This window comes from Leptodactylus fuscus, chromosome 9 (assembly GCF_031893055.1).
Source record: "Leptodactylus fuscus isolate aLepFus1 chromosome 9, aLepFus1.hap2, whole genome shotgun sequence".
Lineage (NCBI taxonomy): Eukaryota > Metazoa > Chordata > Amphibia > Anura > Leptodactylidae > Leptodactylus > Leptodactylus fuscus.
The window spans coordinates 12,431,690-12,447,081 of NC_134273.1; the positions used below are offsets into that span (position 1 = coordinate 12,431,690).

A 15,392-nucleotide genomic window follows, 5' to 3' on the forward strand; every position below is an offset into this window, starting at 1 on the left:
TAGGAAAGCGGGAGCTTCTCCAGGAAATGATCACTGATAACCCGGAAGTGCGCTGATAAATTATTCCTTCAGGCACCGAGAACAAACGTTCCGAGAGACAAAGGTTCCGGACGACGGTGCAGGCGGGGGACAGAGGTGAATTACCGGGAAGTGCAATGGCAGCAGCGTACACACGCACAGTCACGCCGCAGTAACGCAACTTCTAAAACTGCATTATTTGGTGGTCGGAAATGGCCTTCATGTTATTATTGTGCTCTGGAAAATTTCTGAAGGTCTGTGAGATCCAACCCTGAGCTCACTTATCTGCAGGCCAAGTCATGTGGCCTTTCAAGGGTGAAGAGATTTCCACTTAAAGGGGTTTTCCATGAACACAACTACATTTATATTTGTAGACTATTAAAAGTTATGGTAGGATGACACTAGCAGCGGCTGTCCGTTGTTCTGCTCCAATGGACCAGAACAAAAGACAGGTGAGCGCAACAATAGCATTACGTACAGAGCCAGACAGATCCCACTGACTATAATGGGGTGTGGATGAAAAAGTCATGTACAGTATGTAGGACCTTATCGTCCATTGATTTCAGGCAAAGACACTGCGACCAAATGTGAATGCAACCTTAAGCATTTTTGCAAATATAAATAATTTAAAATTTTGCAAAGTTTTGTCTGTGTTGTCTTAGTCAGTTGTCAATGGACACGACCATGAATGTAGGAACTTTTTATGGTCTGGGACTGGTCAGTAACTGAGCCATGATGTCCTTATTGTGTCCGTGTTATCTTCTCATACATGTAGTGTCCTCCTGATAACCAGCCATGATGTCCTTATTGTGGTCGGGTTATCTTCTCATACATGTAGTGTCCCCTCCTGATAACCAGCCATGATGTCCTTATTGTGGTCGAGTTATCTTCTCATACATGTAGTGTCCTCCTGATAACCAGCCATGATGTCCTTATTGTGGTCAGGTTATCTTCTCATACATGTAGTGTCCTCCTGATAACCAGCCATGATGTCCTTATTGTGGTCGGGTTATCTTCTCATACATGTAGTGTCCTCCTGATAACCAGCCATGATGTCCTTATTGTGGTCAGGTTATCTTCTCATACATGTAGTGTCCTCCTGATAACCAGCCATGATGTCCTTATTGTGGTCGGGTTATCTCCTCATACATGTACTGTCCTCCTGATAACCAGCCATGATGTCCTTATTGCGGTCAGGTTATCTTCTCATACATGTAGTGTCCTCCTGATAACCAGCCATGATGTCCTTATTGTGGTCGGGTTATCTTCTCATACATGTAGTGTCCTCCTGATAACCAGCCATGATGTCCTTATTGTGGTCGGGTTATCTTCTCATACATGTAGTGTCCTCCTGATAACCAGCCATGATGTCCTTATTGTGGTCGGGTTATCTTCTCATACATGTAGTGTCCTCCTGATAGTTGGCTCTCCCTGGTGACCGGAAGTAGCCACAACCCTTGGGCTCAGGAGTGGAGTGATGTCATGGGACTACTCTATTTATGAGATCCCTGCACTAGTCAACCCTTATTGTTGTGGGGAACTATCTCACTAGTGCAGTCTTGTACAGATCGCTCCCTTAAGGTCAACATCTGATTATTTTGGGGTGTTTGCTTTCTCCATGAAGGGTCTTCGGTATCTATCTTGCTGTATTTGATTTACTTTTTGACATGTAGAGCTGTCTGGACACTTTTTTTTTTTTTTAAATTGAACTGTAACTAGGTCTTATTTTGGGAGAAACACAGTAACAGTAATACAGTACCTATCCACAATAAGGACATCATGCCTGGGTGTCTGACAAGTCCCAGACCATAGAAAGTTCCTGCATTCATAGTCATATGATATATAGATCCCAGACTATCCCTTTAAGGCATGGTACTGTAGACATAGCAGAGTTCTATGGAAATCTCCATCTGTATTCACCATATACAACATGACGTTCTCTTATAACAATGTTCCCTCTTTTTACTTAGTCTTCAGATGTCGCAGTTTTCAGACCTGCAGGGAAACGAAGACCCCGGGCCTGTCTATGTGCGGGAGAAAGGTCAGCTATTTGTGGCAGGATCTCATTGTGCCCGGGTTAAGACTCCTCCGGTCAGACTCTTCTCCAAAGGTTTTTCGGTGGAGCTGTGTGTGAGTGAAGGGGACACTTGTAAACCTAAGGAGAAGCCATTCATTTTTACATACACCGAGCAGGGAAGCCTGCGCTACTCAGCCAAGTCTCTGTTCACATTGGCTCTTGACTTCATTGCGGATAATATCCATCATGTAGACTCATTACTGGGGTTTCCTGAGCAAGTTGCAGAGAAACTGTTCACAGCCGCAGAAGCCAGGGAGCAGTTCTGCCACCCCAAGAGCGGCCTTGTAGCGCTTCGTAAATTTACAGAGGCTTATGGAGAATTGGTGCTGTCATCACTGTGTCTGCGGGACAAGTACGTGTTCACATTATATAACTGGGAAGTATTCATGTGTCAAGATGTTGTAGTGTATGTGACAGATATCTGTGGTCACACAACACAATGTGATTTTTCCACTACTAATGCTTATTCGTTTGCCATGAAGAGAATGAGGGTCCTCGACTGCCCCATGTAAAACCTGGCCAGAGCTCTATTCACTTCTATGGAACTCAATGTAACAGCCGTCTCCTGTGAGTGAATGGAGTAGTGGCCGGGTATGCACACCTCAACCCATTTACATGGGGCAGCTCTCACGATTGCTGTAAGCCTTGTAAATTAAGGATAATTTTTAGTGAATGCTTGTTTTTATGGTTTAGAAGGTGCAGTGCTTTTGGTTTATACTACCGTAGCATCATATTATGGGCTCCATTTAATGCATACTCCAAGATGTATATGTTAAATGCCATAGAAGTTAGGCTGAGTGTGTGCATCAAATATACATTAACCTGGAGCCTTTAGGATAACTTGCATTCCCATGGTCCCTGCGGTCAGACCCCTAGCAGTCAAGCATTCATCCTTTATTCTCTGGATAGGGGATAAGTACCTAACAGCAGGGCCCTGGAGCCTGTGGGAGCCCAAAGACCTCTCTTCCACATAAGAAGACACCAGGATTATAAGTAGCACACGGTAGACGGGGGCCCCAGTGCAAAATCTGTAATGGGGCCCCAGCCTACCATGTGCTACTTATAATCAAATTGCACCACTGTCTACAAGTGAAAATCCCCTTTAAGAGAAAACATTCCCTATGATTGATATTCCATTGGCCATACATACTACAACTTTTCAGGAGAGGTGTGAGGTCTTCATTGATAACTTTTTATAGGGTGACGAAGATGGCTGTACAGCAATAGAGGCGTCTACAAAGACAGGAAAAATCGTGCAGGACCGTATGACCGCTACACCTCACATAGAGCCTAAAACATCCCGTGATTATATTGGGGTCCTTTGGACTTCCATTCTGGTTTCCATGATTTTGCTAGGCGAAAAATTCTGATGCAGATGTGAACTTGGCCTAACTTTTAGTCACGTGCCAAAGTTTAATTTTGTCTCTTACGACAATAATAATAGCAATTGTTGCTGTGATTCTTACACAGGTATTTGTTGGTTTCCGAAAAGTTGGAGGAGATCAGATCGTTTCATGGTCTTCACAGCCTGGACTTGTCATATTGTAAACTGGGCGACAAACACGAGCTCCTTGGACACCTTTCCTCTGACGCTTTGGACAGGTAAGGCATTGCCGTGTATAGTTTTCGTATCCTGGGGATTAGAAGCCGCTTCTATACTGTGAGTGTTAGGCCTTATGCACACAGTCGTGATGTTTTTACACACCAAATGTCTGTACAAAACAGCCAAATGTGTCCGCGCACGGATGAACATTATCCATATAGCCATTACAGAGTCCATGAATTTCAATGGGTTTATCACATGGCACTGTCTGTCTGTTTTCTTTTTTAATGTAGATTATGAGCCCCATATATTGATATATATATATATATATATAGGGATCACAATGTACATTTTTTTTCCTATCAGTATGTCTTTGTAGAATGGGAGGAAACCACACAAACACGGGGAGATCATATTTGCTGGGATTTTCTTTAAGTGTTTTTATAGAGGCCTCATAAACCCTAACCATTGTCGCTGACGGTCGTAAACTCCTCTACATGGTTAATGATTCTCACACCTATGGCCTGTATAACCGGCTTCACTTGTCACGTTATCGTCTTTCATCTTTCTGCCTCCACAGCCTGAGGGCGCTCTACTTAAAGGATAATTGTTTGTCTGATGTTGGGATCAGGAAATTGACGGCTCCTGTGAGGGTGCTTCAAAGAGGCCTTGGGAAACTGAACCTTCTGGACGTGTCTTGTAAGTCTCTTGTCTATTCTGTCCAGGTGTGGGCGTGATGCAGGTCGTACATTATTCATATGTTAGGATTGGTTCATATATATTTTATGCATACGAAATATTTGTGTATCAGTCCTAGCAGGCTCTGAGAGGGCTCCTTACAGGACTAGTTGTATGAGGATACCCTGTCTTTTTGTTATCTGGACTTTCATCATTGAGACTAGGTATACAAGTGTATATACCAGGGCCGGTGTGGAAGGGACACCTTGACTTCAATCAGATGTGCGTAGAGGCTTCAGATCAGCCCCGGGGTCCCTGGGATTGAAATACCCCAATTCCAGGGTAGTTAGAGATCCTATTCAACTGTTGCGGGAATTGGGAGGAAAGATTCAAAGGTTGTAAAAGTTCCCGCTTCTTATAAGTCATTGAAAGAGGAATATTGTATTGTATCGTGTCCAAAATGGGGCCCCAGAAAAACTGGATATCCCCTGTTCATACTACTGTTAAGTAGCTCCAAAATATAACAGGGCCCTGTGAAAAACACATAGAAATGCCCACAATCTCACCAAATCTAAGTCATTGTATTAATCCATACATAATATATGCCGTACGTAATATACAAACCAGAGAGAGAGAGGGGGTGGGGATGAGGGAGGAGATATTGGAGCCAGACTATATGTATAAAGAAACTTCTAAGGTCGGTACACAGAGCTCTGTATGGAAGTGACTTACGGGTGACACAGTTTTGCAGATATTGCCCTATCCGTAACTCACCAGCCACGTCCACACCTAATAATACCGTACTACATTAGAAGAGCATAATATGGCCGCATGGTGACACTAGTCATGCTTCAGGTTCTTCCTAAAACTTGTATGTCAGGTTTCCTATAATCTATGAGACATCACAATCCTATCATAGCATACATATTGGAGACCTGGGGGAGAACAACACTGCCGGCCGTCTGTAGGTATAGATGTTGGTTCTCTGCCGTCCACATGACAGCCCACGTATCCTGCACAATTGATGCTATTTGTTAGTTTTTCCCATTTTCACGTCATAAAGTATAGAAATGTGTATTAATATAACTACCGTACTCATCTCTTGCAGGTAATCCGGAGATCACAGAGAAGGGGGTGACCTTCCTGCTTGTATTTAGACAGCTCAGATTTCTGGACATTTCTGACACAGGTGTGCAGGTAAATACGACAACGTACATCATGGTGTTGTAAATCAGGTGGTAGGATGGGGATGGTGTCATAAATCAAGTAAATATGACATCCTATGAATATATGAGACATACCTGAGACATACAGTGAGCCGGCCAGGGCCTGATATCTCATAGATCAGTAGTTTACTATTGTCCACCAGCTTCTGTGAAACTACAACTCCCAGTATGTCTTATACAGGTGGCCAAACCTGGTGATTTCGGCAGGACCAGCCAACCATGTAACGTGTATGAGCGTAGCTGCCAACAGTCCTGAAATTTACTGGATAGTTCTGAATTTTCAGTAAAAATCCTGGCAAATTTTGGTCTAAAAAGGGGCACGGGGTGTGCCCGAAAATATGTGTTCCTGGATGGGTTGTGAGCAGTCCTGGAATGAGACATAGAGGTTTTATGGGATTTTCCTATTGACTTATTCTTAGGATTAATATGGGTCTGATGGAGTCCAGCACCCAGGACCCCCGCAGATCAGCTGGGGCCTCTCACTGAATACCAAACGCAGCACCCTACATATCACAGAGGATGTTCTGTAGGGACATCGGCACATGTGAGCACAACGGTCTCTTGAAACAGCTGATCTGTGTTGGGGTCCCTGGTGTTGGATCACCCGATACCATATCTTGATGACCTATCCTAAGGATAGCTCACCAATATGCAAGTTCTAGTAAACCCCTTTTTAAGTGTCCTCATTTTTACCAACATGGGGGTCTTCCAACTCTCCCTGATGGCCTAAACCTAAAAGTCTGATAGATCTGTTTGACGTTTTGTTCCTTTCAGGATCTCATTGCAACCTGTGAGAAAGTACAGACAAGGACGGGCCTGCTTCATTCCAAGAAACCTTTAGCCCAGTTTGGTCATGTGGACTGCAGGACTGAAGGCTGGGCCGAGCAGGTATGCTGTGTAGAAACCCTGCAGGGCTTTTATGACGCTGTGTACATTGTCACGCCATTTACTTGCCTCACAACAACCCAGTGAAAAAACACAAGTCACCTTGTAGTGCAGCAGCCATGTCCTCGTTGTATGGATGGCTGGGATTAAACATACATACGTGGAAAAACTGCTCCTTCATACTTTCAGTAATGGAAGGGTTAATGGTGTACAAAATAAAGTGAAAGAGGAATGGAAACCCCATCAATATTCGGGGTGACCTTTGCTGTTTGGAGGCGGAGTCCTGGAAGTGATGATTTGGCCCCCACAGATAGAGCCCTGATCTCAGCATCATCCAGTCCGTCTGGGATGACATGAAGAGATAGACGGATTGGAGCAAGCAACATCCACAGAAGATCTGGGCTTACTTCTCCAAGATGGCGGAGGGAACAACCTCTCCAAAACTGTCTGCAGGTACCGAGAAGAACTGATGGAAGGTCACAAAATAAACTATTAACCCTTCTATTTCTGGAAGCGTTCTTACCGCGCAGTATTTTTTCCATGCCTGCAGAAAACTTTTGTGCAGTATGTACACAAGCTCAGCATAAAGTCAGATACATGTGTCACCATTCTGTATTTTTTATGTAATAAATATCTGTTTGCATTGTAGCTCATCGCTCAGTGGAATCAGTTGGTATTATCTGCCATTAAATCAAAGAAAATCTTGCAATCCCGAAGAGCAGCTCAGCAATTCTGTGAGTATTATAAATAGGCATCTAGCTGGATAGATAACATTACAAGGGGCAGCAGGGTGGCTCAGTGGTTAGTACTGCAGCCTTGCAGCGCTGGAGTCCTGGGTTCGAATCCCACCAGGAACAACATCTGCAAGGAGTTTGTATGTTATTCCCGTGTTTTTGTAGATTTCCTCCCATTCTATAAAGACATACTGATAGGGGGAAAAATGTACATTGTGATTCTGATATGGGGCTCACAATCTACATAAAAAAAAACCCCAAAACATTACAGTGATCGGATAATCTCGGCCCATAGAGGTGCAGGAGTGTTGGACGTCCATGACAGTGGGTAACTGTCTTTGGATTTTATTGGGCTGCAGAGCCCTTTACAGCATTTTGCAGTATTACAAATATACCCATCCCTGCAAAACTTTATAACTAATGCACAACACGGGGATCCAAACAACATGAGAAGAGACATTTTGTGTGTCCTGCCTTGCCCCCTCAGGTCTGTGCTACACATAACATAGCTTACCCCAGAGCATATCTTTATAATACACTTATGGAGCTCCCATTGCACTCTATACTAAATCTGTATACAGTAGCTCCTCCTAGTGGCAGCCACACATAGCGATTATGCCTCACCTTAGAATAGTTCATCAATATGTGATCATTGGGGCTCTGACACCTGGGACCACCACAGATCATTCACTGGTTGCTGCAGCTTGTTCATTGAATACTAAGCATAGGGCTGTACCTATCATAGGCGGCTGTGCTTTATATTGTAATGCAGCCCCATTGACTTGAATGAGTCTGAGCTATTGCTGTACCACGTGACCATTATAAGCATACAAAAGAGGCCGCAGTGCCAGTGAGCACTTTAACTTCTCCGAACAGCAGATTTGTGGGGGTCCCGGATGTGCCAATCACATATTGATGACCTAAGGACAGGTTATCAGTATGTAAGTCCCAGAAAACCCCTTTAACTCTATGACTGGAAGCAGAGGACTTGACAGCAGACTAATAAAAATATGGATCACAGCACAACAAGCTGTAAAGCGTGACCTGGTCACATGTCCAATTTATGTTCAAAAATATTTTTGTTACTATAGATGGAAAGAAGTTAAATCAAGAAGATTTAGAGACCCCACCGTTACCCAAAACACCCGCAGCCACCACTAAGCCCCTGCAGTTCTGCAGACCAGAGGTGGTGACCAGTCCAGCCCCCTCTGCACATCATTCAGGACGTAAACCTGTGAAAAGACCCAGGGAGAAAAAACCTCTAGAAGACATGGCTTCCTCTCAGCGTGCACGACAGACACGTGTGGCTCTTACAGCAGACGACTGGGATTTACTAAACTCGTACTGAGCCGTCACTAATCCGGCCCATGGTACCTGACCAGCCTGATGTCCTGGGGACCCCTGTACTCCACGGTGGTAGTGGAACTACAACCTCGGCTTGTAGTCCATACAGTAGCCAGTCAGAGGCTCTTCTATTTATGATGGCTGAATGGAAATTTTGCACTTTGAGCCATGATGAACTCTGGACGCCGCCATTTATTCACATCTATAGTAAGGACGCGACTGAATTTGCACTTCATGGGTTTTATTGTGGAGGCAGAGACCAAACCCTGTGCGGGTTGTTTTTCTTTGTGCACCAGGAGATAGAAAAGCTGAATGAGAACCTGTGTAAGATCTGTAACGGCCTTAGGATAAATCATGAGACCAGGTCGGTGAGGATCCAACACCAGGCACTGCTACTGCTCAACTGAAGTTGTGGCTGTTGGAAGTAGCACAGTGTACAGAGTAGCACACAACTACTATACACTATATTGTGAATGGAAACAGAGTTGCAGTAATCTGGCATGGCCACTACACAGTGTACGGAGCTCTGTACCTCCAGTAAGCACAGCTCCGTACACTGTGATACTTTCACCGGTCGCAACTTCGGCTATCAACTGGTCATGGTACGTCTGGGTTTCGGACTCCCCACTGATCCTAGCCTAAGGATATTTTATCTAAGCTCTGGAAACCCCCCTTTAAGAAGTGGGCATTCCTTTAACGCATACCTACAATTCTAAAACAACTTTTCATAAATGAATAGTGCTGGTGAATATAAGAAACTTTATAATATATCTTATTAAGGAAATCTCTTTCCTTGTCCACTTCAGGCTGAGATACTTTCTACATAAAAGTCTATGGAGAGGGGAAGGAGAGGAGGAGGCTGCTAGAGAAGACAAGTGCTGCTCCGTAAGTGACACTGCTGTATCCACAAGATAAGACTCTACTAAAGACAATGAGGCAATAAATCAATGAATAGTCTCCTCCTCTCCATAGACTTCTGTGTGAGGTGAATACAGACAAGAAGAAGAAGTAGAGGAGAACAATCTAAGTTGTGGAGAGGGAAACAGATTTCTTTAATAAGATATATTACAAAGTTTCTTCTATCCACCTGTACTATTCATGAATGACAAGTGGTTTTATATTCGGAGCTACACTTTAAATTTTTTTCTTATTTTTAATTGTATTTAATATAATATGTGCATAATAAATTCTAGTTTTATACTTGCACACTTTCCTTCCTGTATTAGCTTTATATATGATCTTTGATTTGTGGGACAAACAGGTGGAATGAGTTTTCGGGGACCTTCTTTCTGCAGGCAGAAGCCAGTGGTAGCACCCAAATATTTCAGATATTTATGGGATATCTACAAATGTCAACGCTACATGGAAGAGAAATTTCCCCATTACTATGGTGAGGTCTACTTGGGTGGTTGGATTACATGAACTTTAATGTAAGGCTATGTAATCTGGAGTATATATACACATATATACAGGTATTAGTACATGAGGTTGTTGGGTATGTTACTTGCACACGTACTCATCGGACCAGTTCGCACAGTCTTGGACTCCGTTGCGACACAAAGAAGTGGGGATGCAGTAGCAGTACTGGTAGAGCACGGGGGTACAGGCCCACCAATTACTTGGACAGGAGGAGCAAGAGGCCACTATGAGACAAAAAGACATAGGTTAGAGATCACAGTCCAGGTAAGCGCTAAGCCAATAAGTCAACCTTTCTTGCTGCTCATATCAACTAGAAAATCTGCAGCTGCATCTCCCTCCTCCTCCCACTTACTCTTTTATCTACTATTTACTCATTTTCAATCGATGGAGGTTTTTGTAACTTGGAAGTATCTCAACATTTGCAGGGAGGGCAAAACGTCTACAGATGCCCAAGAGATGATGCCCCTTTCTCCCTATAAAGTATATTACAAGGTATCTTATAGTCACTTGTGCTTTGTATGCAAGCCAAATCTAATCTCACGATCCGTACGCTTTACAACCATGACCTATCCACAATATCGATCTGTTGACCTTTTACCCAAACCCCAAATTCTGATTGTATCCCCCATTCCCTTTATACTTACGTGAAGCAGACTCATCAGAACAATCCCCACAATTGTTGATGCCGTTACACTTCAGGTTGCTATAGATCCAGAACTGAGGGTTTCCGCACCGAAATATTAAATATCCAGGTAAATTCTCAGGCAGGTTACCTATGGGGGAAAAAAACACTCTCATGAGGGGTTCACCTATGGCTATGGTTGCAAATAAGCTACACATGGGAATGCAACCTTGTCCCATTCTCTTGTTCACATACATATTACACTATGCACTCAAAAAGGACTCCCAAAATGGCCCTAATAGTGTTCAAGTGGTGGTATTGTTAGGGCTATGAAAACCTTTGCACAGAATTTTATTGTTCATTTGCTCCCTAAGTGGAAACTGAATCGACTTTCATCAAAATGTCCTATTATTTTGCTGTCGTAGAGTCTGTGCAACTCCTTCACATAGCTGGTTGTGCCGTCTCTCTCTTATCTCCTCCTCTCAATGTTAGTGACAGCAGGAGGAATAGAGAGGAAGTTGTATATGGCAGGACAGGGGCTGGAGAGGATCGAAAAACATCCGAGTCTTCAGGGACGGCAGATCACACATGGTGTACTAAATCACAGTATAAAGGAACATATACATGGCAGCGTGAAAGGTAAAGGAAGTGAATCACATACGCTCTGTGTCCGTTTAGAAAGGAGAGAAGCTATGGCAGACTCTGCACTGGGGGAAGGGACTCCTTAGCATCAGTGTCGGTCAGCACATAAGAGAAGAAATCTCATGTGCTGTAGAGGGAAAAACAAATCAGTACAGGAATGAAGTTTGGCTGAAACATGATATCTAGTGAAGACTACAGTATCCCTGACACCCAAACACCACATACCAAGGTATTGTAAAATATAATCGCCAGTTAGTTCTCTTGTACAAAAATACATTGTAGTTTTACTTACTGCACAATGAAGTAGCTTCATCCTCCCCATTGCCACAGTCAACTGCAGAATTACAGACCTGAGACGGCAGCAGACATGTTTTCCTGTCATCACATAGGAATCCGGTGTAGTTAGCTGATGTGAGACAGTAGCGGCTCTCTAAGGACAGACACCATGTTATTAGGGGTTATTATTACGCGCTTAGTACTAGTGACAAGCAAGCACAAAGGTGACACATTCAGAATATTTCACACATTTACAAAGGTTGACCGACCAAATGATACCACAAACCTGACCTTCTATGACTTGTAATGTATATATGACCAGCTGTCTCAGATCTCAAGGGACAGTCCCAGATGTTACCGATCTCTCCATAGAAGAGACTACGACTATGCGACTACCAATAGCACTAAATAATTCCCTTCCCCTTTAGGTCACGTTTACCATTAGTTCAATGGAGCAGTTGCCTGGGGTGTAGGCCATTGGCTTGTGTGACCGTAGACCTGTATACAGTATATATGTACCACAGTATATGTTTTTGTAAGAATACCTCCATATGGAATAGTGTACCAGCGGATGTGGTTCCTTACAGCTGAAACAATGGTATACTGACCAATACCAGCGTGTTAGAGGTCACTTTTTGGGCCTCTATTGAGAAAATGAGGCCCCTATGGATATGCTTGATATATATGGCTTGCAAGTTTTTTGGGGCACTGCAAACACAGTGGCATTAGGAACTAAGTACTCACCTAAGGCCTCGTTCACACGGGGCACGGGACCGCGTATTTTGGTCCTGATTCTGATACAGGAAGCCGCATCAGAATTGGACCAAAATGCGCCTGGCACAACTGTCGCGGCTTTCCCCTTCGAAGTAGGCTCAAATGAACGGGCCTAGTCTGGAAGGTGTTGTCGCGTGCGGCCGCTGGGGCTGACTCAGCCGCGGAATCCGCCTGAAGTGAGCCGGAACATACCGCTCACGGAAAAAAGGAAGCTAGTGGTCTACATAGACCTCCATTGTGAGGGGGCGGATTTTGAGGTGGATTCGGCATAAGAATCCGCCCTCTCTTGCCCCGTGTGAACGAGCCCTAAAAGAATAGGGAAAGCTTGATGTATTGTAGGACTAGGGCACCATTGACTATACACGCTTCTAGAACTGTAACGCTCCTATCGACTGTACATGTGACATATTACCTGGAGTGCGAGCAGGGAGGGCGAGCAAAACCGAACACACGATGGCGGCGGCAATGATCATCATCAGGATTAATATCACGCCTATGACGCACACGCATTTTCTGCTGCAGCCACAACACGCATCTGAGAATCGTAACGGGATTTGTTAGTCAAGGTCAAAAACACCAAAAAGGAGCGACTGAAGTCGGTGTAGGACTGAGGTTTCTTGAGCTCGCCAGATAAAATCCAAAGACCCTTAAGTCTTAGGTATTCTGCTGGCCCGTTATTGATACAATGCTGGACAAGCCCAACACTGACCGAAATGTCCCAAAATGTCAAAATGTCTATTTACCCTTCTCCTCCCTTGACAGCATTGACACCGTAGAGCCCAGTGAGGTCGCGTCCATACTTCTTCGCTGCAAGATGAAACATACATAGTGTGAAATAGCTGCTGGTATTTGGTGGGGGCCTATGACAGATGTATAGTTGCATAGTTGGCAAAACGAGGGTTTTCAGTCACCCCTGGGCCATACGGGAAGCCTACGTTGGCGTGGGTTGGTACAGACACTGCCCTTTATGGGGGCAAACCATTGCTGTTTCTAAAAATTCAGGTCAATGTTGCCAAATTTGACACTTGCCAAGTACACAGCTTGTTTTGGGCTAGGGGAGCAAATTCACGTTAGCAACCAATATGGCTGCCACAGCTGAATGGAAGATGTGAGTCACCTCTGTAAGTAGTCATCATACAAATGGTTGCGTCTCGGTTTTAGTGTCTAAAGGACAAGGGCCCCGCTGACACAAGAACACACCAGTGTTGTAAGTGTCACGTTGTGGGTGCGGGCCCGGTTTTGGTTTGGGGCCTAGTGGTTTTAGTTATGCCTTTGCTTCTTGCATGTTGAGCGCAGCTTTTATTGAGCTTTTCTAGACATCGTAGATCAGGTATTTTTTGCTATTATTGCACTTTTTGGTAACTTGTCTGATCACGGCGTCGTACGCCATACATTTGGCAGGCGGTATACGACATGACATTTTATCACATATTACATTCTAGTTAAAGTCACAAGTCCTGCCAAGTCTCCATTACACACCTCATAAAACAGCTAATTGCCAATCAGTCAACAAGCGCAGACTGAATTCTTCATAGGTGTAGACGAAACAGAAGCAAATGAGACGGGTGCATACAGTGGGTGTCCGTTGTCCATTTTGGTCGCAACACTGAACCCCATAATGATATCGTCTATAGATAGGACCTGATAGGTTGCACTTTTTTTTTTTAATATTCCTTCCCAGACCCCTTAGGCCTCAGGTTTGTGAGCATAATACTCTTATTGCTTGTGTTATGTTACACAATGTTGCACAGAAGTCGCGCTGCTAAAATACTTGTGCAACGTTTTCACATCCTTTTTTTTTTTTTAGAATTGAGTCTCTGTGGTAAAAACAGTCAAGTCGAAGACATGTCGTAGTGACGTTCCAATGAAGATTATAGCCAAAAAAAAAAATTGATAAAGTTGTATTGAAGTTGTGATTTGCAACCAAATTCCAGCAGATTTGGATTTTCTGCGACTTGTTGTGTTGCAGGTACATGATGACAAGAGATGCACTGAATTTTTTTGGCAGCGCCATATTCATTCCACCAGAGGGATCTGCATCTGTCAGATATTTATCGCATATCTTTGATTTTGGTAGGACCAGGCAATGTGTCTGGATGACACCCAATTCATAATAGAACATGTTGTATTTTAGCATGGGAGATAAGTCACAACCAAAGGTGTCTCTTACTCTCTTCTCCTATGGGGAACACCTGCATGCTCAGCCGAGCCCAGAATGCACATGTATGAGGGTGGGGGTCAGGAGTCTCAGCTTAGATTACAATGTACCCCCTTATATAACCATTCCCTTATCTTACACATAAGAGTGTAACCTCTACATATATAGAAGTAACAGCAATTTCTCTCCATGCTGATGATTTCCAAAAAATTCATCATGCCCCAAAAAATGCTGGCGCGGTGCAGTCACTATTAGTATTGGCTCACCTGGGGGTACGTCCGATTCATACTTGAGTCTTAGGATAGTACTTCTGCTGGTAGGTGAACGCTTTACTTCATGAGTCTTCCTTCGGTTCTTCCACTAAACTTGTGCAAACACAGAAGGTTGAGATTCAGGGCTGGCCTAGGATCCATGTCTCCTGGAGACCAGAGAAACACTGACTAGGGGCCTGGACGGTCGTGTATACAATTAGTCACCGACTTCCTTATGATAGAGATGGATGAACAGTAGGTGGAAGACTGGCCCATTGTGTATATTAGGCTGGGGCTATAGGGCAACTTTGCCCTTGACAGTCGCCCTGCAGCATTGCACCTAATGTAAGTGATTGCGCCCCCGACTCAATCACAAGAACGTCTAGCGCTGATTACCTGCTTGTGTAAACAGGCCCTTAGGATACTGAGCACAAGGAAGCAGCTTGGGGTCAATGCTATCACTTGTGGCTATGGAAAAGGCGGCTGTGAAGCTGCTTATCATATGTCTAAGATTTCCAAGAAGAATAATTGAGGAACATCACAATACAGCGTTATTATTGTATGTTTTATAACGTAAAATAAAGACGACAGGCGACGCCATTTCACATTTTTGTAATTTAATTTTATTAAAGGAAAACTGCAGATTAACCCTTCATATCCTGTATAAATCAAACACTCCACACATCAGCATCCTAAACAGTGTCATGGACAGACTACCTTCAGTGGGTAACATTTTGGAAATCTG

The 15,392-nt window shown here is 43.9% G+C and overlaps 2 protein-coding genes across 2 annotated transcripts; one reads left to right on the forward strand and one right to left on the reverse strand.

The window, feature by feature from the left end:
* The first annotated feature begins 73 nt into the window (after window positions 1-73).
* Window positions 74-9,623, forward strand: LRRC42 (leucine rich repeat containing 42). Its single transcript, XM_075287799.1, has 8 exons — window positions 74-135; window positions 1,989-2,447; window positions 3,566-3,697; window positions 4,219-4,337; window positions 5,425-5,513; window positions 6,317-6,430; window positions 7,077-7,161; window positions 8,253-9,623. The coding sequence occupies exons 2-8, from the start codon at window positions 1,996-1,998 to the stop codon at window positions 8,507-8,509; spliced, it is 1,248 nt and encodes a 415-aa protein (XP_075143900.1). The 5' UTR covers window positions 74-135; window positions 1,989-1,995; the 3' UTR covers window positions 8,510-9,623.
* A 382-nt stretch (window positions 9,624-10,005) lies between these two features.
* On the reverse strand, window positions 10,006-14,711 carry LDLRAD1 (low density lipoprotein receptor class A domain containing 1). Its single transcript, XM_075286667.1, has 6 exons — window positions 14,663-14,711; window positions 12,982-13,045; window positions 12,651-12,773; window positions 11,481-11,618; window positions 10,569-10,697; window positions 10,006-10,148 (listed from the first exon to the last, which is right to left on the reverse strand). The coding sequence occupies exons 1-6, from the start codon at window positions 14,681-14,683 to the stop codon at window positions 10,006-10,008; spliced, it is 618 nt and encodes a 205-aa protein (XP_075142768.1). The 5' UTR covers window positions 14,684-14,711.
* Window positions 14,712-15,392: the final 681 nt, after the last annotated feature.